Source organism: Oscarella lobularis, chromosome 19 (genome assembly GCF_947507565.1).
Source record: "Oscarella lobularis chromosome 19, ooOscLobu1.1, whole genome shotgun sequence".
NCBI classification, from domain to species: Eukaryota; Metazoa; Porifera; class Homoscleromorpha; order Homosclerophorida; family Oscarellidae; genus Oscarella; species Oscarella lobularis.
Window position 1 is genome coordinate 1,775,203 of NC_089193.1, and position 22,374 is coordinate 1,797,576.

The 22,374-nt window shown below is 45.5% G+C and overlaps 7 protein-coding genes across 10 annotated transcripts; 1 reads left to right on the forward strand and 6 right to left on the reverse strand.

Moving 5' to 3' along the window:
- Nucleotides 1-19: 19 nt before the first annotated feature.
- LOC136198427 (maternal embryonic leucine zipper kinase-like) lies at nucleotides 20-2,134 on the reverse strand. Its single transcript, XM_065988364.1, has one exon. The coding sequence runs from the start codon at nucleotides 1,982-1,984 to the stop codon at nucleotides 215-217; it is 1,770 nt and encodes a 589-aa protein (XP_065844436.1). The 5' UTR covers nucleotides 1,985-2,134; the 3' UTR covers nucleotides 20-214.
- Nucleotides 2,135-2,182: 48 nt separating this feature from the next.
- On the reverse strand, nucleotides 2,183-5,595 carry LOC136198430 (uncharacterized). 4 transcript variants are annotated; one of them, XM_065988370.1, is made up of 4 exons: nucleotides 4,434-5,526; nucleotides 2,740-4,382; nucleotides 2,638-2,688; nucleotides 2,183-2,571 (listed from the first exon to the last, which is right to left on the reverse strand). In XM_065988370.1, exons 2-4 carry the CDS (start codon nucleotides 3,827-3,829, stop codon nucleotides 2,276-2,278), a joined length of 1,437 nt encoding a protein of 478 aa, XP_065844442.1. In that variant the 5' UTR covers nucleotides 3,830-4,382; nucleotides 4,434-5,526; the 3' UTR covers nucleotides 2,183-2,275. The 4 variants fall into 4 exon arrangements, with proteins under 4 accessions (XP_065844442.1, XP_065844441.1, XP_065844440.1 ...); XM_065988369.1 differs by having other exon boundaries at nucleotides 2,183-2,586; XM_065988368.1 differs by having other exon boundaries at nucleotides 2,183-2,586; nucleotides 2,623-2,688.
- LOC136198423 (nck-associated protein 1 homolog) lies at nucleotides 5,578-13,384 on the reverse strand. Its single transcript, XM_065988360.1, has 37 exons — nucleotides 13,247-13,384; nucleotides 12,991-13,188; nucleotides 12,777-12,833; nucleotides 12,575-12,717; nucleotides 12,433-12,523; nucleotides 12,314-12,379; nucleotides 12,186-12,263; nucleotides 12,084-12,132; nucleotides 9,899-10,043; nucleotides 9,796-9,849; nucleotides 9,645-9,741; nucleotides 9,432-9,597; nucleotides 9,292-9,383; nucleotides 9,159-9,240; nucleotides 9,049-9,107; nucleotides 8,887-8,997; nucleotides 8,800-8,834; nucleotides 8,682-8,744; nucleotides 8,555-8,624; nucleotides 8,382-8,501; nucleotides 7,923-8,059; nucleotides 7,733-7,864; nucleotides 7,598-7,682; nucleotides 7,511-7,547; nucleotides 7,358-7,460; nucleotides 7,176-7,300; nucleotides 7,027-7,124; nucleotides 6,882-6,975; nucleotides 6,745-6,827; nucleotides 6,610-6,690; nucleotides 6,481-6,562; nucleotides 6,394-6,434; nucleotides 6,272-6,341; nucleotides 6,100-6,218; nucleotides 5,950-6,051; nucleotides 5,802-5,894; nucleotides 5,578-5,730 (listed from the first exon to the last, which is right to left on the reverse strand). The coding sequence occupies exons 1-37, from the start codon at nucleotides 13,352-13,354 to the stop codon at nucleotides 5,680-5,682; spliced, it is 3,417 nt and encodes a 1,138-aa protein (XP_065844432.1). The 5' UTR covers nucleotides 13,355-13,384; the 3' UTR covers nucleotides 5,578-5,679.
- Nucleotides 13,385-13,418: 34 nt separating this feature from the next.
- On the reverse strand, nucleotides 13,419-14,741 carry LOC136198432 (PHD finger protein 13-like). Its single transcript, XM_065988372.1, has 6 exons — nucleotides 14,665-14,741; nucleotides 14,498-14,535; nucleotides 14,328-14,429; nucleotides 13,962-14,115; nucleotides 13,863-13,913; nucleotides 13,419-13,804 (listed from the first exon to the last, which is right to left on the reverse strand). Exons 1-6 carry the CDS (start codon nucleotides 14,684-14,686, stop codon nucleotides 13,593-13,595), a joined length of 579 nt encoding a protein of 192 aa, XP_065844444.1. The 5' UTR covers nucleotides 14,687-14,741; the 3' UTR covers nucleotides 13,419-13,592.
- A 20-nt stretch (nucleotides 14,742-14,761) lies between these two features.
- Nucleotides 14,762-18,528, reverse strand: LOC136198426 (oxysterol-binding protein-related protein 11-like). The gene is made up of 25 exons (XM_065988363.1): nucleotides 18,397-18,528; nucleotides 18,267-18,338; nucleotides 18,063-18,219; nucleotides 17,979-18,010; nucleotides 17,813-17,927; nucleotides 17,710-17,757; nucleotides 17,537-17,618; nucleotides 17,407-17,483; nucleotides 17,220-17,351; nucleotides 17,005-17,172; nucleotides 16,836-16,949; nucleotides 16,757-16,784; nucleotides 16,643-16,709; nucleotides 16,427-16,589; nucleotides 16,287-16,372; nucleotides 16,156-16,237; nucleotides 15,989-16,106; nucleotides 15,822-15,932; nucleotides 15,708-15,771; nucleotides 15,554-15,650; nucleotides 15,380-15,505; nucleotides 15,204-15,298; nucleotides 15,076-15,145; nucleotides 14,956-15,021; nucleotides 14,762-14,908 (listed from the first exon to the last, which is right to left on the reverse strand). The coding sequence occupies exons 3-25, from the start codon at nucleotides 18,159-18,161 to the stop codon at nucleotides 14,837-14,839; spliced, it is 2,112 nt and encodes a 703-aa protein (XP_065844435.1). The 5' UTR covers nucleotides 18,162-18,219; nucleotides 18,267-18,338; nucleotides 18,397-18,528; the 3' UTR covers nucleotides 14,762-14,836.
- On the forward strand, nucleotides 18,196-20,768 carry LOC136198429 (CWF19-like protein 1). Its single transcript, XM_065988366.1, has 17 exons — nucleotides 18,196-18,227; nucleotides 18,278-18,362; nucleotides 18,410-18,491; nucleotides 18,549-18,656; nucleotides 18,700-18,800; nucleotides 18,851-18,976; nucleotides 19,030-19,148; nucleotides 19,200-19,287; nucleotides 19,340-19,462; nucleotides 19,515-19,596; nucleotides 19,649-19,678; nucleotides 19,728-19,804; nucleotides 19,856-19,948; nucleotides 20,001-20,023; nucleotides 20,090-20,183; nucleotides 20,234-20,347; nucleotides 20,429-20,768. Exons 1-17 carry the CDS (start codon nucleotides 18,208-18,210, stop codon nucleotides 20,669-20,671), a joined length of 1,608 nt encoding a protein of 535 aa, XP_065844438.1. The 5' UTR covers nucleotides 18,196-18,207; the 3' UTR covers nucleotides 20,672-20,768.
- Nucleotides 20,423-22,363, reverse strand: LOC136198431 (bifunctional arginine demethylase and lysyl-hydroxylase JMJD6-like). Its single transcript, XM_065988371.1, has 10 exons — nucleotides 22,296-22,363; nucleotides 22,041-22,249; nucleotides 21,829-21,981; nucleotides 21,669-21,769; nucleotides 21,516-21,611; nucleotides 21,320-21,467; nucleotides 21,120-21,265; nucleotides 21,028-21,070; nucleotides 20,792-20,970; nucleotides 20,423-20,736 (listed from the first exon to the last, which is right to left on the reverse strand). The coding sequence occupies exons 1-10, from the start codon at nucleotides 22,348-22,350 to the stop codon at nucleotides 20,685-20,687; spliced, it is 1,182 nt and encodes a 393-aa protein (XP_065844443.1). The 5' UTR covers nucleotides 22,351-22,363; the 3' UTR covers nucleotides 20,423-20,684.
- Nucleotides 22,364-22,374: the final 11 nt, after the last annotated feature.

Here is a 22,374-nt window from a genome sequence, read left to right on the forward strand (position 1 = left end):
CCCCATTCTACAGAAAAAATCAAAAACAAACAAAAGTTTCTTACATTGCACTAAAAGTGTAAAAAAAGTACAGTGAAAGTGAGAGGCAAAGTCCTTAGTGAGCAAACTCACAACGAACAATAGGTCAGAACTGAGAAGGAACCCTAGTACGAAACACATCAGAAAAACATTAAAAAAAGAGCTAAAAATAATGTAGACACAGTACTTGGAAAACTCAGAGCTGCGCAAGCGACAGCAACTCCTCGCAAACCCTTTTATAAGCCCACGTATCGCCCTTGACCCGCTTCCTCTTCACCCCAATCAAATCCATTTTCGGCAAAACGCACACCTCCAAATCGAAAGCCAACTCGACGCGCCGCGTCACGGGATGCACGGTCTTGCAACGAATCAAATACCCCTTCGTTCGATAAACGATCCCCTTCAATTCAATCACGCGCTCCAGCTCCCCAAGGACCTCCATAGGCGGACGCGTCGACGTCGAGGAAACGTCATAGAGCCCCTTGAGCTTACGCGGACGCGCCGCGCCGCCGCTACCCGGCTTAAAAACCGATTTAATCTTACTCAATAAACTGGAACGATGACCGCTACGAGGCGACTGGGCGAGCCTATCTAGACGCGTGTCGATGGAAACGGCACGCGCGTCGCGAGTGAGCGGCGGAAGCGTTTGCGATTTCGCCGAAGGCGTTGGAGAGCACAAACCCCCACCAATGGGAATCGATGATAATTCGCTTTCGCCAAAGGCGGAATCGAAATCGACGGAATGCGAGCGTTGAACGGGGGCTCCGGCTTCGATTTTGAGTCGATGTATGCTCTTGGAGGCGACGGGCGCGGAAAGGGGCCCCGGCGTCGTCGGCGTCAAATCGTGATCGATGACGATATCCGGAAGCGATTCGATGCTGAAATAAGCGTCGGACGATCCGATGAGACTCGACGGTCGAACGCCGTGACGTCGTAGAGCGGGAGACGCCGAAAGCAACATTTTCAATTGCGGCGTTTTCCCGTCGCGTTTCTGCTTAGCCAATAGAAAATACGTCGCCGTGGTGTGATCGAATTTCCACTGGGATATGAGCTCGGTCATGAGCTCGCGCGACTGTCCATAGCGCTTCGCTATAATCGCAATCACGTCCGCATCGATACGATCGAGACTCATACGCGTAGTGTAGGAGACGGGGACCCCGTATGATTTACACACCCAAGGATGTTTGAGAAGATCGGGAACGGTGATACGATAGCGCGGATTCGTCTGCAACATTTGCCCGAGGATTTCGACGCTTCCCTTGGAAAGCCATTGAGGCACGTCGTATTTTCCCTTCTGTATCAATCGATAGAGATACGCCGTATTGTCGTCGTCGAAGGGAAGGAATCCGCATAGGAGCGCGTAGAGCAGAACGCCGAGACTCCACACGTCGGCTTCCGTGCCGAGATACGGGTTCCCCGTGATGAGTTCCGGTGCCGCGTACGCCGGCGATCCGCAGCACGTGTGCAGGAAATCGTTAATGTGACCCGGATGCGCGACGAGTCCGAAATCGATTAATTTGATTTGATTGTTAGCGTCGAGGAGGAGATTCTCGGGCTTCAGGTCGCGATGGGCGTAGCCCTTTTCGTGTATGTATCCGACCGCGGAGAGAATTTGACGAAAGAATTGGCGCGCTTCTTCTTCTTTCAGTCGATCGCGCGCGACGATGTAGTCGAAGACTTCGCCGCCGGGCGCGTGTTCGAGTACCATGAAGATTTTCTCGTCGGTTTCGATTACTTCGTAGAGTTGGCATATGTGCTGGTGTTGGAGGCCTTTGAGCGTTTGGACTTCGAGTTTAGCGCGCGGTAAATCGTCGCCCAGACCCGCTTTGTCCATGATTTTGATGGCGACGCGTTCGCCCGTGAGGCGGTGCTCGGCGACTTTGACTTTGGCGAAGCCGCCCGAGCCGATTGTTTCGCGTAGGATGTAGTGTTCGTCGAGCGCGGGGTAGCGTGAGCTCGACGACATCGTTTAGGCGCCTGTTTCTTTGTTTGTGGTCGCGGTCGATTTGGCGGGGTGATTTAGAAACGGGATGGGGTGCGGATGAGCTGGCGAAACGGCGAAGAGAAACGGGGAGGGAATGATAAAACCAGGAAACGATATACGACGTGTGACGTAGGCGTTTCCTGTGTGGAATCGCTTCAGGGCATGCGCGCACGCCACGTGTCAAGCTGCACGACAGAAGCGACAATTAATTACCGTGCGCTAGAACACGGAAACAGCACGCAGCCAGCCCACACGTAGACTCAGTCATCGTCCTCAGATCATCTCCATTCGAGAAGAATAGTCTTCTTCAATGCGTTTCTTGATAACGCCTTGATTTTCGCATGCTCCCAGCAGGATTTTGACCAGAGGCTTGTCTGTACCAAGTATCCACGTTTCAATGACCGCAGCCAGCCTGGAGAAGTTGCTTTGGATTTTTTCTATTTCAACCACTTGATCTTGTGAGAGTAGTTCCTGACCAATTTCCTTCCACTTAATTTGAGCTACTTTAGCGATAGCGAGCTTCAATTGTTTGTAACGCTCTTTTTTCAGATTCATCTCTTCGTCGCCAGCTGGAAAGTTTTCAACTAGAAATAATAAATATAATTTAAGCATATACATACTAGCTTGTAAGTAACCGTGTCTTCCCGTGGGTGCTTGTGAGGCTGGCGTAGAAATAGGCTTCTCTTCTAGAAATAAGATCAGTATAAGTATAAGTATGGTCCGCTCAAATATCTTACCGCATCCACCAAATAACTGAGGATTGTTGCTGATCAAGTAGCAGAGGTATGCCGTGGCAGATGACGCGCAGTACTTTTGATAGTACTTCAATTTACTCCTTTCTGTTCCAAAATCGGAAGCCGCCTTTATAAACACTGCGTGGTTTTCCTCGTGGGCGGCATGAAATAGGAAATAATATCCTTCCATCTCAACGCCAATCAGCTTCCTACTAGCGACAGTCTTGCGCACATCGGAAAACTTGATGCTAACATTGACTTGGTTGATGGTGAGCACTGGGTCTGTGTGCACTTTGGGCAAACGAATTTTACGAGCTTTTTCCGGAACTTCTCTCTGAAAGTACTCCTTCCCCTCTTTTGCCAGCGCAACTACGTCCTCCCCACGACGCTTATCTACGTTCTTGAGGTGCCCTAGCTCAATCATACGTTGAACAGCCTGTTCAACCCATTCTTTTTGAACCTCATCGGCGTCCTCTAGCCACTGGAATATTTCACTAGAAGTCGCTTTAGCATCATCGCCCTTGGCACGAACAGCACGCAAAATAGCGTCCTGCAGGTCATTGGGTGGCACGGGCTGCTTCGAATCGGGCATAAATCTCTTCCATTCGTACTCATCTACCGTCGCTGACTTGGCTCCGCTGACAATCCTCTTGATTTTATTGCCAAGCGGAGCGAGCTTAGGGTCGTGCTCAATTTCCCCATCGCCTGTCACTTTCCCCCAAGCTACTTGCACTTCATACGGAGTCAGAACGTCGCCTGCTTCCACCTTGTCCGGAGCGCCGGCACAGACGCCGACCATGGCCATCAATACCGGTTTCAACGTGCTAACGTCGTGTACGAGTAGAGCCGCTTCGGCGGAGCCCATACTACTCTGCTGAAATAGAGCCAATTTCAATTTTTTGCTCGTATCGTGCGGCTGCCATTCGAAGACGAGGCAGTCACGAAGAAGGCTTCCTTTCGAGTCAGCAACTCGACCGGAAAAGGGCGGCGCTCCGCAGACTTTTTCTAAGGCTCGTTTCGCCTCCTTGTTCTCGACGTCGACAGCGGTGAGGACACACACGTCGACGTTGTGAATTGGAGTCGGTTTGGTCATTGTCTTGGCGAGCTTAGAGGCGAGAGACTAGCGCGCATTCCAGACGTAGTGGTTTCACTTTCATTACGTCGATCGTGTTGAGATACAAAAGACAGCAATCGTGCGCTAGAACACAGAAAGAACTCGGTCACCGTGCTCAGTCCATTTCCATTCGAAAAGAATATTCTTCTTCAATGCGTTCCTTGATAACGCCATGGCTTGTGCACGCCTCCAGCAGGGTTTTGACCAGAGGCTTTTTTGTACCACGTATCCAACTGTAAATAATCGCAACCAGCCTGGAGAAATTGCTTTTATAGTCTTGCTCTATTTGGACCACTTCATCTACTGAGAGTAGCTCCTGGCCTATTTCCCGCCACTTAATTTGAACTACTTTGGCAACTGCAAGCTGCAATTCTTTGTAACGCTTTTTCTTCACATCCATCTCTTCGCCGCCATGTGGAAACATTTCAGCTAAAAATATACAAAGTTATTTCAGCATACAGATAAAATTATACAAAACAACCGCGCTTTTTCTTAGGTGGTTGATGGGCTGGTGTACCATTGGGCTTCTCTTCTGGAACTAAAGTCAGTAAAAGCATAAAAGTATTCCCCTCAAATACCTTACCACATGCACCAAATAACTGAAGATTGTTTCTGATCAAGTAGCAGAGGTATGCCGTGGCAGATGACGCGCAGTATCTTTGATAGTACTTCAGTTTACTCCTATCTGTTCCAAAATCGGAAGCCGCCTTTATAAACACCGCGTGGTTTTTCTCGTGGGCGGCATTGGCATGAAATAGGAAAGAATATCCTTCCATCTCAACGCCAATCAGCTTCCTACTAGCAACAGTCTTGCGCACAGCGGAAAACTTGATGTTAACATTGACTTGGTTGATGGTGAGCACTGGGTCAGTGTGCACTTTCGGCAAACGAATTCTACGAGCTTCTACCGAAACTTCTCTCTCAAAGTACGCCTTCCCCTCTTCTGCCAGCGCAACTACGTTCTCCCCACGACGCTTATCTACGTTCTTGAGGTGCCCTAGCTCAAGCATGCGTTGAACAGCCTGTTCAACCCATTCTTTCTGAACCTCAACGGCGCCTTCTAGCCACTGGAATATTTCACTAGAAGTCGCTTTAGCATCATCGCCCTTGGCACTAACAGCACGCAAAATAGCGTCCTGCAGGTCATTTGGTGGAACGGGCTGCTTCGAATCGGGCATAAATCTCTTCCATTCGTACTCATTTGCCATCGCCGACTTGGCCCCGCTGACAATCCTCTTGATTTGATCGCCGAGCATTGCGAGCTCGGGCTCGTGCTCAATTTCCCCGTCGCTCTTCACTTTCCCCGAAGCTACTTGCAATTTAAACGGAGTCAGAACGTCGCCCGCTTCCACCTTGTCCGGAGCGCCGGCACAAACGCCGACCATGGCTATCAGTACCGGTTTCACCATGCTAACGTCGTGTACGAGTTGAGACGCTTCGGCGGAGCCCATACTACTCTGCTGAAATAGAGCCAATTTCAATTTTTTGCTCGTATCGTGCGGCTGCCACTCGAAGACGAGGCAGTCACGAAGAAGGCTCCCTTTTGAGTCAACAACTCGACCGGTAAAGGGCTCTCCGCAGACGTTTTCTAAGGCTCGTTTCGCCTCCTCGTTCTCGACGTCGACAGCGGTGAGGACACACACGTCGACGGCGTCAATTGGAGTCGTTTGGTCATTGTTTTGCGAGCTTAGAGGCGAGAGACTAGCGCGCATTCCAGGAAGAAGACGTAGTGGTTTCACTTTCATTACGTCGATCGAGGGGCATTACAAAAGGACATAGTGTATTATTAAATCACTTGTCTGGTCACACACAAAAAAAAAGTTACCTGTCTAATACTGCGTTTCTTCTGAGACCATTTTCTTTTTGACGACGTCGTGGCGCTTGAGAGGGGGGGGGGGGAGCGATTTCGCGCTATAGTAAAGTCGCTGCATGGCCGCGTGAAATTTCTTACCTTGAAGACGCTGTGATAAGCTCCGCGAAGGAGGGCGTACGGAAAACAGGATTCCAGCACGTCTTCAGTCAAAAAAGGAGACTCCTGAACGATCTAGAAACGAGGAGAATGAATTGGCGTGCATGTGAGTTGATTGGGAAGACTATACCAAGTCTAAGAGGAGATAGACACTCTCTCGATTCTTCGGATCCTTTTCCTTTTCTTTTTCTCCCGTCTCCATGCCCAATTTCAACAAACTAGACGATGCAATCTAGAGAAAAAATGCGCTCTTTTCCTAATAATCAATCTAAGGAATTACAGCCAAAAACTCCTTCATTCTTTCGCTGATCTGCGACGCCTGGAGCTGGCACTGAGAGAACAAAGCCGAAGCGACACCGTTGATGGCAATAGCGAGTGTATGAGCATTATTTTCATGGGCTATTGAGTTGGATTTTTCAAAGCGAGATTAGCTCCAACAAGAGAGAGCAAACCTTCGAGCATGTATCTATAGGTGCATTGGGGCTGATGAGCCAAATTGGGAAGACTGACTCCAATGAAAACCTAAGAAACGAGTCCCCAAGCGATGAGACCCCGCAATCTTTCCCTCCCCTACCATTAAGAGACACCAAGTGACGAAATCTTCCTGAGAATTGGCTAGAGAGATATAATGAAGACGAGTAAGAAAGATTCTTTGGCGTACTGCAGTGTCTAGCTAATGTGCGACAGAGAATTGGATCTATGTCGCAAGGGAGTCCAGCTGCCGTCGCCATTTCGTCGACAATCTAAAAACCGAGGCTCGACGAACGTTTCTCTGTGTGTGTGTACGTACAGCGCGGTCCTGCCCGTTAGGAAAATGCTTCTGGAAGTCCTCGATGGACGTTAGAAGATAGGGAATTCGTTTTTGAAGACGCTAAGATGAAGAAGCTAGGGGGCCCCATAGGAAACAAGGTTCTCTCGCTTTTACCGAGTGGAGAGCGTTAGATAAGAGACGTCTGAATGCGAGTATGCAGCCAATGGTCGTCATTCTGCCTAAGACTTCATCGGAATCTACGTTTACGGGGTTTCGGTTTAGACTGGCGGTTTTATGGGACGGGGATTTACTTCGAAGGCGTCGAATCAAATCAGCGCAGACGTCCGGTTTGTCAAAACTGGAGCGAAGACTGTGAAGAGTCTCCTTATTGTTCAAGACAAGTTTCTACAGGAAATATTAATTTTAGAGACGGAATTCGATTCTCGACGGTTTTACCTTGAGCTCTTGGACTTGGCTCGATACTTGGCCAAGCATTTTAGCGCTCAAATGGCCAACACCGTATGAACCAATCAGCTCAACAAGAGCACACAATTCTAAGAAAAAAATCCCCTCTATTTAATTACGTGCACTCCTTTTTTCTCTACCTGGTACATCCGTAAATTCCTCCGCTTTAAATTGAAACGTGTGTCGACTGACGAACGATTTGCGCCACGCCGAATAGCAAATATTTCCCGAAGTGATCACTTCTCGTAGTAAGTAATCAATATAGCTATTAATTAAATATCTAGACTCTAGGGGGCTGATCTAGGGAAAACTTGAACCATACCACTGGCTATATATCGATGTTAGCGTTGGTTGACCGTTTGCGTCTGCGGGCTGCGTTTGCTGAAGAAGAACCGAGTGAAAAACGCGAACCAAGTCCACGTTTGCTACAAAAAACCGATGAGATGCCAGGCGAATTCACGCCAAGTCAACTCACCGTAATTCTCAATGTTTTTCAGAACGGACATAAAGGCCTACGAAAAAGAAATCGAATTTTTCTTAAAAGGAGATATAGAAACGCTGCCTTGAGTCCGCAGAGGACAGTTGACGGCTTTGTGACGTCTCCAAGGTGAAGATTCGTCGAAGTCTTCGTCAAATTAGTAACTTTTCTAAAGATTAATATGTTTTTTAAGCGAAGTCGGTCCGGCTTTTTTCTTGCTTTGCAAGAAGATCTTCCAAATGCGAAACGAGATATTCGCGCGGGGAAAACTTGTGGTCCCAGGCCGTCAATACCGGAACGTGATTCAAAGCCATGCAAAGCGACGTCATAAGGGCATAATTCGCGTCCAATCTTTTCAATAAATCGTCTTAGAGGGAAGGCTCTTGAATAATGGTTTATTTTATCGTACGAGGTGACGTCTTCAATTGTTCTTCGAACGCTCTCTTCGCCTGGTTTCTTTCTCGGCGCCTGGAGCTTTCCCTGGTGCTTCTCCTTGCGCTTTTGCACACTCTCCAACATCAATTCAGCGCCTCTCACCGGCAGAAGCTATAATAAAAGTAGAGTCACCTTCCCCCAAAAGCTTCCATACTTAAACTACATATTTTAGTCTCGAAAAAATAATTGAAAAAGCTATAATAAAAGGAGAGTCACCTTCCCCAAAAAGCCTCCATACTAAAAAATCTACATGTCAGATATCATATTTTAGTTTCGAAAAAATAATTGAAAATAAAACTAGAGTCGCCTTCCCCAAAAAGCCTCCATACTAAAAGTGGGAAATAATCTACATATCAGATATCTAAACTACCTATTCTAGTCTCGAAAAATAATTGAAAAAGAGATCTATTAAAGAAGTGCATAGTATCAATACCTGGTAGTTGAGTTTAATTTGCTCTTCACATATCTCAGCTAGTGTTTCTTTCGTCAGTATTGCCATGTTGTCAAGGAAGTGATTAACAGCGGAGAGACAGCGTTCGCCTTGAGCGATTCGCTGCAAAAAAATCATACGTGCATTTACATAGAACTGCTTCGATTTGATTCGACCTCTTCTGGACACATTTGATGAGTGCAGTCCATAAACTGACAGGCAATCAGAGGAAAGGCTATAGAAAATCTAAGAAGAGCGCAATCTCAGAGTTCTCTATAGAATAAAAAGCGACTGTAGAGTCACCTAGCGTCGTGTGAATTCTGCATACAAGAGTTAAACGACTCATCAAGGACTTTAGGATAGAAACTAAGACATGGGACTCTTTCTTACCAAAGAATAATTCGCTACTGATTCCACTTACCAGAGTGTCGACAAATCAGACGTTTCAAACAAAACCTTATAAGGAAATTCGTCTCTTTCCCCACTCGAGTACGCGTGTATATTATACCTCTTCCAAATTATCAACCATTTTACTGTGAAAAACGGCGGTGTTCATCAAACAGGCGACGTCTGTGTGATCCTTTAGTCCAAGTGACGATTTCGCTGTCGAAGTGTAAGCCTAGAGAAAAAGTCTCGACGATTTTCTCAAAGATTCTTTCCTTTTTTGTACCTGAAATCGAACCCAATCCAATCGAAAACCTCTAAGATCAAATTCATCTTCATTCTCAACTGAATTCAAATTCAAATTTATTGGTAGAAGTGGTGCTGTCTCTCTTCTACCTTGCTTGACGTTGAGAGCCGACATTCGTTGCTCAAATGACGTCAAAAGCTCGGATTCATCATCCGAGCAAATGCTGATTTTCTACAGAGACTCGTAGAATAAAAAACGAGAGCCCCACCCCGGGTTTCTCACCTGAATAGCATCCCGAAAGGACGTCACATCAAAGCGAGATAAATACTGAACAAAATAGCGTTGCATGACCTGAGAGTATTTCCTCACCAAAGCTAGAAAGAAGCCTCCAAAAGAAGTCTCTCTTGCACCTATCTTATTACCTCTCAATTCCTGCATATAGTACAGAAGTTCCGGTAATCCCTTGTCTTTAAAATCAGCGGGATTCAGTTTCGATTTCGGTTTTGGTACAGGATCATTAGTAAAATGACGAACAAGCCAGAGAACTTCGTCTCGAGCCAGTGAGAGAGCCATAAACACCATTAGGGCCTAAGTAAAATAATTACGTAAAATACTCACGTTACTTTTTCCTCTACTTTGGGTCCAAGAAGACCGGGCTGGTCGCCAAGCAACAGATGCAATTCAGCCATGCTTTCCTTCAAATACTGTCGTCTTCCTCGATGCATCAAAGCGCTAAAGAACCGACTTGGAAGTGTTACAAAGTAGCTAGTCTATACTATAACTAACCACGAGTTTAAGGCTTGGGTATGGATCTCTTTAAGCTCTGTGCCAAATTTTTTCCTAACAGAACACGTGATTATTTATTTATTTAATCGTTTTCGTGTCTTACCCTTTCATAACGATTTCAAAAGCGTGATGAATTTGCACGACTTCGTCTCGAAAGAGTGGAACAACGTAGCCATCCGTCATTGCCGCTCGCCACAGGTCCATCGCCCCGGGAGACGAAAGCCGATTGGAAGTCAATAGAAATCCAACTAAAAAACGTCAGATTAAATAAAATGTTGATATATAATTTATTCCAGGGTTCTGCCCACATGGGTTGGCATGGGTCGGCCCCGACCCTCACTCGCCTATCGCAGCCCCATACTACTAAACGTTATGACCAAGACAAATCTCAAATTGTCCAAGACTGGCTAACTGTTCTCTCCTGTAATAAACTACAGTGAAACTACAGAGACTGGCCAACTCTTCTCTCCTGTAAAAAACTACAGTCAAATTAAAGAGACTGGCCAACTCTTCTCTCCTGTAATAAATTACAGCGAAATTACAGGGGGTTAGACAACGGGTCTCTACTGTAATAAATTACAGCGAAATTACCCCTAGGGGGTAGCCAAAGGGTCTATCCTGTAATAAATTACAGCGAAATTACAGGGAGTTAGCCAACGGGTCTCTCCTGTAATAAATTACAGCGAAATTACAGGGGGATAGCCAACGGGTCTGTCCTGTAATAAATTACAGCGAAATTACAGAGGGTTAGACAACGGGTCTCTACTGTAATAAATTACAGCGAAATTACAGGGGGTTAGCCAACGGGTCTGTCCTGTAATAAATTACAGCGAAATTACAGGGGGTTAGCCAACGGGTCTCTACTGTAATAAATTACAGCGAAATTACAGGGGTTAGCCAACGGGTCTCTCCTGTAATAAATTACAGCGAAATTACAGGGGGTAGCCAAAGGGTCTATCCTGTAATAAATTACAGCGAAATTACAGGGGGTTAGCCAACGGGTCTATCCTGTAATAAATTACAGCGAAATTACAGGGGGTTAGCCAACGGGTCTCTACTGTAATAAATTACAGCGAAATTACAGGGGTTAGCCAACGGGTCTCTCCTGTAATAAATTACAGCGAAATTACAGGGGGTTAGCCAACGGGTCTCTACTGTAATAAATTACAGCGAAATTACAGGGGTTAGCCAACGGGTCTCTCCTGTAATAAATTACAGCGAAATTACAGGGGGTTAGCCAACGGGTCTCTACTGTAATAAATTACAGCGAAATTACAGGGGGTTAGCCAACGGGTCTGTCCTGTAATAAATTACAGCGAAATTACAGAGGGTTAGACAACGGGTCTCTACTGTAATAAATTACAGCGAAATTACAGGGGGTAGCCAAAGGGTCTATCCTGTAATAAATTACAGCGAAATTACAGGGGGTTAGCCAACGGGTCTCTCCTGTAATAAATTACAGCGAAATTACAGGGGGTGAGCCAACGGGTCTCTACTGTAATAAATTACAGCGAAATTACAGGGGGTAGCCAACGGGTCTATCCTGTAATAAATTACAGCGAAATTACAGGGGGTTAGCCAACGGGTCTCTCCTGTAATAAATTACAGCGAAATTACAGGGGGTAGCCAAAGGGTCTATCCTGTAATAAATTACGGCGAAATTACAGGGGGTTAGCCAACGGGTCTCTACTGTAATAAATTACAGCGAAATTACAGGGGGTTAGACAACGGGTCTCTACTGTAATAAATTACAGCGAAATTACAGGGGGTTAGCCAACGGGTCTTTCCTGTAATAAATTACAGCGAAATTACAGGGGGTAGCCAACGGGTCTATCCTGTAATAAATTACAGCGAAATTACAGGGGGTTAGCCAACGGGTCTCTCCTGTAATAAATTACAGCGAAATTACAGGGGGTTAGCCAACGGGTCTGTCCTGTAATAAATTACAGCGAAATTACAGAGGGTTAGACAACGGGTCTCTCCTGTAATAAACTACAGCGAAATTACAGGGGGTTAGCCAACGGGTCTCTCCTGTAATAAACTACAGCGAAGTTACAGGGGGCTAGCCAACTCTTCTCTCCTGTAATAAACTACAGTGAAATTAAAAGATATTGGCCAACCGAAGACAATTTTTGAAAATCGTCTAAGATAATTTTAAAAATCGTCTAAGACAAGATTTTAAAATCGTCTGTGACGATTTTAAAAATTGTCTCAGACCATTTAAAATCTCGTACTATATCTTATTCCCACACTGAAAAAATTCTCGGCAGAACCCTGTTATTGCGTACTTGTTATCCACTTGGTCATGTCATTAAGAGACAGATACTCACAAGGCATCTATAAAATACATTAGGTATTAAAAGAATTAGAGAAATTTCGAAAACTAATACTGTTTGGGACTCGAAAGGAGTGAGCATTTTTTGAGGCTGGCGACTCAAATTAAAAAAGTCGCCCCCCGTCTGCTTCATCTAAATAAAAAATTATAAAAAACATAAACTTTATATACCAGCCAATTTACCTGCTCTGCTGATAGATTTCTTCTAAAGTAAATAGGAGATAGAGAAATCAGAGCCTCAGCAATTTGCTAAAAAAGGCTCTAGTTATTAATTACAGTATTTCATTTTATTATTAACTTGCCTTGGAATGCGGAGCAAAGTCCTCTGTGAGTTTCTTTAGGGGATTTTCGTAATCAATCACCATTTGGCCAAGTCGTGGAAACGATGGCTCGCTTTATTTAAAAATGAGGTCGTTTTATGTCACGTGAATGTTTTGTCCTCACCCCGATCCATTCTGTATTTCGTACGCGTGATTATAAAGCCCCATGAGCGATTTTCGATCGTCAATTCGCGACAGAATTATCATGAGAGACGCGTAGTTCACAACCAAGTCCAAGAAAAGATGCGTCAAGTCGAAATTCAGAGCCTAGCAAGAAAAACACATAAAAAAAATTTTTAGGCGTCAGAAAAATATAAAACGCAGACCAAATCAAAAGAGACTTGCGCCGACGAAACAACATTGAATAAATCAATAGCATGTTCCTAAAACAAAAAAGAAGACAGACTATATATAATCTATACAATATTTATTGATTTTAGGTATAGGTGTAAGAGCCAGTAACCAAAAATAGGCAGATAGCATTAGCCACGCCCCTCGTCGCCCTTCGCTTTCATAAACGGCTTTTGTTCGTCGACTTACCTTGAATTCGAGTATGTCTTGGAATGTGTAGTAGTAGCCGCGCAGTCCCTGCACGATTTCGGCGCGCAGCGTCTGCACGGCGGGCATTCCCGGTCCGCGCGTTTCGACGACGGGAAATCGGCGCCCGATCGCCTTGATTGCCGGTTCGAGTTGCTTGTCGGTGAGAAACGACGGTCGATTGCGCGGCTCGCTGCAGATCTGTGAGCAATTCGAGCGTTCTACTTCCGGGCGAATGAGAATCGGGCGATTTTCTCGCCTTTTTGATGTTCGACGTTCGCGTCAGGACGCCGACGGCGCGATCGTTGAGTATTGTCAGCTTTTCGGCTAGTTTCAGTTCGAGAGGGTTGAGATTCTGGCTCAACATGTCGAGATTTCGGGAGAACTTGGAGATCCGGCTACGGCGCACGCGCAGAAAAACAATGGAAAAGATTTCGTTTTTCGAGTAGAGTACATTACTGTGTATGATTCCTATGAGGTTTTTGCCGAGAAAAAAAAACACACGGATACCAATAGTACAGCAGCCCGCCTCCAGCCAAAATTCCCCAACTAATACGATTTTACCATGTACACTATTATCTGTATCATTTAAACTTATATTTTCTTTAGAAATTAGACGATTTTGCCTTGTATACTCTTCGTTTTTTCCCTCGCGTTCCGTTCAACGATTTTTCCGCGGGCATTGGGAGGACGGAGGACGGAGATTTTTGACGACAAATTTGACAGATGAATGTTTCGGGAACGTTGCTTTGACGAATGCGTGCGCACGTTAAGTGAATCCACGTCTGACACTTTCCGCATTCAATCATGGGACGTCCTTTAGAAAACATTACCCGTATATAGACATTGAGATACATACACCTTATATTATTTACCTGCAAATGGTTTTCCGCAGAAACACGTGACTAAATTCCAACTTTCATCATCTGAAATCGCATAAATTATTCAATGAAAAATTCATTTTTAATTAGTACCTGAGTTGTAATCAACGTTCTGATCGTTTTGCTCTTTCGTCGCCATTTGAACCCCTAAACTCGATCTTGACGACGGAGAAGGCGTGTCCAAAACGAGTTTCTGCTCGTCCGTCGCGTCGCTCGGACTCTCTAACGATTCCGTCGGACTTTTCATCTGAGAGAAAATCACGACGCTAGCGCGCGTAGTAAATAACAAGTGGGCACGCCCCCTTTTTGTGACTCTTGCGACACGACCGCTAAAAAGGCTCGAACGCACGCGAAAACGTAGTGGGGCGACGATCGCTCGTACGAAAGCGCAAAATAGCGACGACTCGCGACAAAAATGATGACCGGGGGGATAGGAATGAGGCGAAGGGGGCGGCTTACCTGCTCGCGCTTTTCCCAGGCCAATACGAGACTGCAGAACGTGCCGAAGTCTTCGATAACGCGTCGTCGCTTGACTTCGGGTCGAAAATCGCACATTTCGAGCTGTGGGAGAACAATCGGAGTCAAAATAGCAGCTCGACGAGCCGAATACAGAGATATGGAGCGCTTACGAGGCTTTCGTCGACGTCGCCGCCGCTACGAATGTATTCTAGACAAAAACAGGCGCGATTTTGGTGACGGAAATAGCAAAATGCCAGCGAAGTCGATCCGCGACGGATTTTTCGTGCCGGTTTTGCAATCGCGTGCGTTTGAAGTGCTATCGAGGTCGTTTGAGTACCTGTTTCATTGAGCTCGGCCATCGGCGTCGGCGAAAAAAGGGAATCCCGTGAACAATACTTGTGCTCATGCGCAAGGCGCTTGACGTCAAGTACACGTGATGACCATTACTATTATTATTGGCAGTGAGATAATTTCGCAAAAAAAACAAGTACAAATCGACTGTACAGACCTTAGTCGTTTTTCTGATTATCGACTGAGAGGGATTCATTGAAAAGCCATCCAGCTCCATTTTTATGAAACAGCTGATATGATTAATTAATTAATAAACAGTAGAATGATATTGAGGTACCTTTGGCTTGTATTCTATGACGTTTTCGACGCGAGATTTTTCATCCTGCCTCTGTCGCTCCTCCAGCTGAAGCACAAATCCAATTTTAATAGAAAAAAATATATACAGGTAATAGAGGACTTCTTCTTTGGCTTGTTCGGCCTTTGCAAAGTCGCCTCGCTTCAACGCGAGCGTTACTCGACGCCAAAGCCTTCAGAAAAGACAAAACCTCTCCACAGACACTACCACAAAGGCAGATGAATGTTTACCTCCTAGATTCATAGTCTCCCTGTACACTGATAGGTCTCACAATTTTATTTTCTCTACCACTATCAGTGGCAGAAGCATTGAATACAATTGGCTCCTATTAGGCAACAACTTTGTATAAGACTTTTGGATTTTTTTTCATAAAATGCCTTCTAACGCCTGTTTCTTTCACTCTTACCCTGTCATCTTCAAAGGCTATCGTCAATTCGTCGCTCCACAGACCCGAAATCCTGCATAGGGGAGACTCTGACGTCGAATATCGTATCTCTCCTGAGACTGCGTTCGCCGTTCCCCCATATGAAGGCTACAAGGAAGAAGCTTTGTACTTAAAAACACTCTTTACTATATAAACCTTCGTCTGAAATTCAACTGTAGTCTGATAGCCTGACTTTTTGCATACAATTTTACAAAGTCCACCTAATTCAACCCATGGGAGAGTCAAAATAGACCTGCACGACAAGAAACGCGTTCTAGAATGCAATAAACACTTCTAACCGTCTTCCTACCTAACATATATAGTCGGCAGAGTAAAGATATAGTCCTCATCGTGTTCCAGCAATGAAATACACACTAAAGGAGCCTCAAAAAAGACTGATCTGCACGTAGACTACTCAAAGTACCCTCTCCATCTAGTTCTACGCCCACTGCCATGCCAAGAAACTTTGGCTTTGTCCACAAGTGTCCGTTTAGTTGAGTGCGTTTGGACGGACATTTGGAATAAAGTGCAGAGACTATAGTACATGAATAGCGAATGTCTCTGCGCGAAGAATCAATGCAAATTGCTTACTGGGCGGATTGTGCGACACTTGCTCTGCTGTGAACGTCACCGCCCCATCGGGACTATCCCACATACATTCAAAAAATTCGCCTAGGATAGGGTTATACGGTTTTCGTCCCCCGGAGTTCTAGCAGAGAATAAAGTCATGAAAAATCGAGCGTAAGGGTTGGAAGTACAATTTTTCCTGATGAAAACGACGTCAGAAAGTATTTAGTCACTCTAATCATCCTTTCTTCTGACGTAGCACCATCAGTTAGCCTAGGAAGGCTCTCCAAAGCGCAAGGGAATTCGCTACTCGTGATATTACCCTCGGAACACATCGGGACGCGAGAGAAAATCGGCAACCATTTCCAAAAGCGATCGTCTCTCCAAGATAAACACGGGAGAAGAGACCTACGAAATCCTCGCGCTAAACTCTAGCTCTAAGCATCACAAGGGGAGCCCTACTCGAGTCATATCAACGCCTAGCTTGAGTTGGGAGAGCAATTGAAGTACAACGCTCTTTTTTTTCTTATCGCCTTCTATGTCTAATTGACTAGGAGTGCCTTCGTATAGACTGTCGACTTCGAGTGCGCTCTTCTCCTCAGTATCATCACTGTTCTGCGTGGATCTAATCCCCCCCTCGATTGTATTAAAATCTACGTGAAATTTTGGTATATTTACGTTGTTTCGTTGATGGATGCAGGGGAAGATTCTGTGGCTGAGGCAGGTATCCACTCTATCTTACTTCCTACTCAAAAAAGTCTAAAAAATGAAGAAATTACGTGGGAATTTTACCTGGAATTAAAGACTTGACAGCACTAGTCTAAAGATAAATAGAATGATCTTCGTTTTGAGCCAAGATAACGATACATACGTGGTCAATTTCATCAACAGACGCTGTTTGTTTGGCTTGAACTGCTAGGAGTTTAAAGCACGAGTGCAAAGTGCTGAGAGCGATTTCTGACGTCGCTTTCATCAGCAAAATATCCTAACGCGAACGCCCAACTCAACGCACTTCTTAGAATATACATTAAACTATGTACTGGATCAGAATACGGATCGAGAGCAGCGTCCTTCTTTCCTATTAATTCCAACTGATGTAGCAGCGACTCGTGGTGCGATTCAGTCAGCTCAAGAACGTCCCCAACCCCAACTAAAGGCGACGTAGAATCGCGTACCCCTACACCGCCACTACGACGCCCAGACTCTCCCTAATAAGTATTCCCAGTCGACTATATACGAATATTTATCTTAGCACCGTCATTTTTCTTCCTACGGTTGGATCGGAGCGCGATGACGTTTTCCCTATTGACATTAGCCGGTCTTTTATTGTCGTTTTTCGCGGTCGAGGAAGAGCGGCGTCTTGCTGGGCTGGAGTCGTATTAGCGCCCTTTGAAAAATAAAATTCTTCATAGACATATTTGAAAAATTTCATAATATATCACTTTATGATTTGGCTTGAGATTCTCAATCACTTGTCTGAGTTTTGTCACCCAGCTTTGTCTTTCCTTAGCGTTTACGGCTACGGAAAGGATGAGATATATCTAAGCTGAGATTACCACGTGCAAAGGCTACCTCTCAGCTTAAAGGTATCCCCATTGGTGGGATGTATGCCAAACGTTTGAGAATCGTCGTCCGAAGGCGAAACAACGGCTCCCTAGCAACGACAGAGATTACTCAATAAATATTCCATCGCTATTACGAATAACTAAAGTACTTCCCTACGTCTTCCGGTTATTTTATCTCACCTCAAGGTAAATGGATCCTCTTGGTGGCCCCTTCTTCTTGTCTTCGGACTTTGAGACGAAAATCGATTGTGCACGCGTCAAAAAAACCTTTTCGAGCCCTTACGACGTAGTAGTAAAGAACGCTGGCCGTTGGATCGAGGTAGAACCATCTTGGCTGCCATCCCTTCAGCGGATTCGTCCATTTGTTCAATTGGCCTTCGATTGGCTGCTTTAGGCGACTAGCGTGCAAATTTACTACGATACGAAGCGATTGCGTTCCTTTCGCTCACTCGAGACGACGTTTTTCTTGCATTTCGACTTCCTGGCGGATTGAGAACGTGTTTTATTCTTGGGTTCTTGTGACTTAGGCTTACCGCTGCCCTGGCCATCACGTCGCGTATCCGGGCTCGCTCTTCGTCGGTTATCTTTCGATCGCTGCTGTTTCGCTGACTATCGGCGGCTTGCGAGGCCATCTTTCGTGACGTAAACTTACGTCACGTGTTGGAATCCCGGCCTAACATGGCGGCTCCGCTAAAAGTGTACGTTCTCTACAGAGAAGTTTGGTTTTTGTATGGCACTTGTGCTTTAGATTGGTTGCAGGTGATGTGAACGGTCGTTTCGATCTCCTTTTCGGTCGCGTTCGGACGATCCTGAAGAAAAGCGGGCAGTTCGAAGTAGAAACGCATAACTCTGAATTTCTTCATTTACCACTGCCATCTAGATGCTTCTCTGCATTGGAAACTTCTTCGGAAGCTCGTTCGAAGAAGCGAAATGGTCCCAATACAAAGACGGCAGCGCAGAAGGTCCGCAAATGAACAGAACCATTTTTTCCGTGTAGTCGTATCATAGCAACCTACTAGTGCCCCTTCCTACCTACATCCTGGGTCCCGTATCGGCTGAACAAGTCGCTTTCTACGGCGAAGACGTCGAAAACGGCAAAGAACTATGCACCAATCTAACCTACCTAGGCAAGAAACAAATTCAAATCATTCGACTATATAAAATTTTCAGGTCGAAGAGGATTTTTCACTCTATCCGGCGGACTTCAAATAGCCTACTTGAGCGGACTCTACAACGAGGAAACGTACCCAAAATCGGAAAGAGAAGACCCTGTTAGACTTCCCATCCTTATATATACACATTAAATTTTGAGAATTTTTAGGTGTACTTTCATAGGGACGATATTGATCATTTACTCTCGCGAACAGTGGGTAGAGACTTCGCGGGAGTCGATCTCTTTATTAGCTCGGAATGGCCCAGTGGCGTGTTCAAATTCACAGCCAAACCCGTTAATTTTATAATACCCCCTCTCGATTGTTAGACATACGGTGTTTCCTCTAGGAAAAATTTGGGGAAATGACTGTTGGATCTTCCCCCCTTGCTCAACTAGCAAAAGCGTTGAAGCCGCGTTATCACTTCGCTGCTATGTTAGGAATGTTCTACGAGCGATCTCCATACAGGTTTTTATATCTAATTAGCGAAATTTTCAATGACTAAGACGTTCTGAGAAGGAATCACAAGGTCCTCCAAGAATCTCAGACACACGTTAGTCGATTTATTGCACTAGCGAACGCGGATAACGGCGATAAAAAGGAGAGGGTATACATAAAAAGCGTTGTGGGGATTTAGCTTAGTGTATATCTCGTCCCAGTACCTCTACGCTTTCAATATCGTTCCCATGACCGCGATGAAGAGAGACGCTTTAATCGCGCAACCTCAGAACGCAACCGAATGCCCATACGGACCGAATACAGACGAGAAACAGCACTCGAGAGTTCGTTACACCTTAACTCTACTTATGAATAAAACGATGGGGTTATCTCTAGAGGGAGCAGCCCCAGAGCTACTTCTTTGATACAAGCAGTAGCGCTGAAAGTCGCAAACGAAGTGGTCCACACGAAAGTCAAGGTTCGATAATCGTGGCTTATGTTTAGAAGCGTTTTTTACTGGCGTTCAACAGGGCCCCGTTCTAAGCAACACAAACCGCCTGGTACTTGTTAGCGTTCCCCGTACCGAGAGCCTAATACTTTGCGCTTTAGTTCCACAGGGTCCCTGTTGGTTTTGCTTAGGCAGTCCCGAAGTCGAACGCCACTTAATCGTCAGTGTAGGCGAAAACGTAAGGAGGGAACGTTCACGTATGATAAGTTTGGATACAACGGGTTCTTAGTGCTACTTGGCATTGCCTAAAGGGGGTCTCGTATCAGAGCACACGCTTATACTTCCTATTGGTCACTATAGGTCGAGTTTAGAGGTGCCACAGGTACGCAAACTCGCGAATTTTTCTATTTTTTAAATTAATAGTCGTGCTATAGGAGGTCTCTGATGAAGCCGAGAAATATCTTTTTCAATTTTTCCTATTTGCGCACTCCCCCCTTAATAGATTTTTCTTAACATTTCGCACGTTCAAACGAGCCCTTCGCCAATATTACCAGAGCAAGCGACAAACTCTGGTAATATTCGAACGCAATTTCCATTCACCGCACTTACAATTTCAGGTAAAACTCATAGAGGGAAATATCATTAAAAATATTCAATTAATTAATAGGCTGTTCCAATAACGGGGCTCCAATCTGACGAACTAAGGGAAATCTTCAAGGCACAAGGCATGGAACAGGGCATAGACTTCATAGAAGTACCACGCGACGGAAAACTCAAAGACGTGAGCCCCCCTCCCTCCCTCCCTCCCTCCCTCCCTCCCTCCCTCCCTCCCTCCCTCCCAACCAAATGACCATACCTTTAGTTTATCACTCCAAACGTGCCCTTTTTTCACGTGGAATTCGACAACGGAGAGCGTCTTCTTCACCGCATACGAGGCCGATTTCCCGTCCAGTTTGGACGCGAGGTACTCGCCTCAAGGAACGTCCTTGATGCCCCGGAACGAATTGACTGGAAATCGTGCGCTGTTTCGAAGGACAAAGAGACCCAAATGGCGACACGAATTCGTAGAAACTTCCAGCCATTTGATTTCACTAGAGAACTCTAATAAGGAAACGTTTCTACGGTTTGAATTTATTCGTCGGCGGCGAGTCAGGACTTTGAGACGATTTTCTTGCAATGAAATAAAACAGTTGAATTATTGACTAATTTTTTTCGACATCTGTACCTTCTCTTGCGTTTTCGCGACGCTCTAGTGTCGTCCGACTTCCCGCACGACGAGCAGTCCGAATCAGAAGAATCGGACGATGAAGATGACGATGAAGATGACGATGACGACGACGGTAGACCGCAGTCTTCGTTCAAATCAACGCTATCAGCAATAGCGACCAAATCTGGCCTCTGTTCCTGATATAATATAGGCCCATTTTATCGCTTTAACGAGTAGGAATCGAACTATCTTGCCTTCAAAACGGCATACCATTTCGTTGACATTTTGGGACGACCTCTATAGAGATATTATAGGTGAAAATTGGGGTTTTTTCTCTATATCTCACTTGACTGTCTTATACCAAACAATAGGGAAATTCGTTAGACTGGCGAAATTCTGAGTGACTGCTATCGTAACGTCCATATTTAAGACGACGTGCCACCAGCCGCCCGGAACGAAGACCGTTTCACCGGGACACTGGAGTACTTCGAGCTACGCAAACGTTTCCGGGTTCGAACGCGGTGTTTCACGTGTATTTTCGCCTACTGGTTTATAGTCTTGAGGCCAAGTGGGCTGCTGGGTTCTGGGGTAGACGCAGTTGAACCAAGCGACAGCCTCATCTTCGTGGGGATACGCTTCGGCTGCCGTACACTTAACCATATGTTTTGGGGTGGTAGGCGGTAGGAGAACCCATCTATATAAGCCATCGGACTGTGGTATACATGCAGCTATCTATAGGTACCTCTTGTGACCGAATACGAGACTGTTCCACGCGCTTGTACCCAGGGGATCCACGTGAATTCCCGTTCCAGAGCGCGCGGGACCCATAACGAACCATCTGCGTGTGTGCGAAAACTCTAGTGCGTCTTTGGCTTACATTGCATACGTTATCTACCTATATGGTGGCCTTCTACTTTCTCCGACGTACTTGAATAGATCGTCTCGGAAATATTTTGGAATTGAGTAATCGCTTAATAATTTAGATTTTTTTCGGTGCTACGAAATTGATTTTTTCTGTTTTTTTGCTGTTTTTTTGAAGTGTATGGTCTTCTTACCTCGCCAAATGATCCGTCGAAAATGTATAGGGGGCTATCGTCTTCGCATGACGTCAGATATTCGACGAAGTATTTCATTTTTAATTTAACCGAACAGCCGTCGTCGTCTTCGCCGCACTTGAACGCCTGATTTCGAAATCTTTTCGCTAATTTCTATAGTCGAGACACGCCCACTTCCGGAATTTCGACTGAATTTAGCTTTTGTGACGTACTTCTGGTGTCCACGCGGTTCTCGCTTTCCACGCGTCCGTTGCGCCTGTTATGACGACTGGAACGGCGCGTCGTTCGTATTCTCGAATGAATTCGGTCTCTTCTACTTTGCTTGCGTCGATTCGCGGCACGTTGTCTCGAACGGAACTCGTAGAAAGGTCGAACGTCTTCGCGAACTGGCATTTTGACCATCCGTCGTCTCCCTTTAGCTCTAGAAGCTCAATAGAAGCATGGACATTCGCTTTAGGAACGCAGACCTGATCGAGCTCGTTTCTTTGCTTCGTTGACGCGTTTTACAGCTTTCTTCCTCATAGTAAAAGCATCCGGGCTGTAAAC

What these genes read in the sequence shown, in the direction of transcription:
- LOC136198423 (XM_065988360.1), bottom strand. Translation starts at nt 13,354, where the DNA reads ATGTTGAGCCAGAATCTCAACCCTCTCGAACTGAAACTAGCCGAAAAG. An exon ending in CAGAATTCACACGACGCTAG is followed by an intron (nt 8,625 to 8,681) that starts GTGACTCTACAG and finishes CGCTCTTCTTAG; the next exon opens with ATTTTCTATAGCCTTTCCTC. An exon ending in GAATGAAGGAGTTTTTGGCT is followed by an intron (nt 6,052 to 6,099) that starts GTAATTCCTTAG and finishes TTTTTTCTCTAG; the next exon opens with ATTGCATCGTCTAGTTTGTT.
- LOC136198432 (XM_065988372.1), bottom strand. Translation starts at nt 14,686, where the DNA reads ATGGCCGAGCTCAATGAAACAG. An exon ending in CCTGGGAAAAGCGCGAGCAG is followed by an intron (nt 14,116 to 14,327) that starts GTAAGCCGCCCC and finishes ATTTTCTCTCAG; the next exon opens with ATGAAAAGTCCGACGGAATC. An exon ending in GAACGTTGATTACAACTCAG is followed by an intron (nt 13,914 to 13,961) that starts GTACTAATTAAA and finishes ATGCGATTTCAG; the next exon opens with ATGATGAAAGTTGGAATTTA.
- LOC136198430 (XM_065988367.1), bottom strand. Translation starts at nt 5,595, where the DNA reads ATGAAAGTGAAACCACTACGTCTTCTTCCTGGAATGCGCGCTAGTCTC. An exon ending in TCAGTTATTTGGTGCATGTG is followed by an intron (nt 4,383 to 4,433) that starts GTAAGGTATTTG and finishes CTTTAGTTCCAG; the next exon opens with AAGAGAAGCCCAATGGTACA. An exon ending in ACCACCTAAGAAAAAGCGCG is followed by an intron (nt 4,280 to 4,331) that starts GTTGTTTTGTAT and finishes GTATATTTTTAG; the next exon opens with CTGAAATGTTTCCACATGGC.
- LOC136198429 (XM_065988366.1), top strand. Translation starts at nt 18,208, where the DNA reads ATGGCGGCTCCGCTAAAAGT. An exon ending in TACGAGCGATCTCCATACAG is followed by an intron (nt 19,149 to 19,199) that starts GTTTTTATATCT and finishes CGTTCTGAGAAG; the next exon opens with GAATCACAAGGTCCTCCAAG. An exon ending in ACGGCGATAAAAAGGAGAGG is followed by an intron (nt 19,288 to 19,339) that starts GTATACATAAAA and finishes ATCTCGTCCCAG; the next exon opens with TACCTCTACGCTTTCAATAT.
- LOC136198427 (XM_065988364.1), bottom strand. Translation starts at nt 1,984, where the DNA reads ATGTCGTCGAGCTCACGCTACCCCGCGCTCGACGAACACTACATCCTA.
- LOC136198431 (XM_065988371.1), bottom strand. Translation starts at nt 22,350, where the DNA reads ATGAGGAAGAAAGCTGTAAAACGCGTCAACGAAGCAAAGAAACGAGCT. An exon ending in CTCGTATTCGGTCACAAGAG is followed by an intron (nt 21,468 to 21,515) that starts GTACCTATAGAT and finishes TGGCTTATATAG; the next exon opens with ATGGGTTCTCCTACCGCCTA. An exon ending in GGCCTCAAGACTATAAACCA is followed by an intron (nt 21,266 to 21,319) that starts GTAGGCGAAAAT and finishes ACGTTTGCGTAG; the next exon opens with CTCGAAGTACTCCAGTGTCC.
- LOC136198426 (XM_065988363.1), bottom strand. Translation starts at nt 18,161, where the DNA reads ATGGCCTCGCAAGCCGCCGATAGTCAGCGAAACAGCAGCGATCGAAAG. An exon ending in TCGATCCGTATTCTGATCCA is followed by an intron (nt 16,950 to 17,004) that starts GTACATAGTTTA and finishes CGTTCGCGTTAG; the next exon opens with GATATTTTGCTGATGAAAGC. An exon ending in TAGCCTTTGAAGATGACAGG is followed by an intron (nt 15,299 to 15,379) that starts GTAAGAGTGAAA and finishes GTTGCCTAATAG; the next exon opens with GAGCCAATTGTATTCAATGC.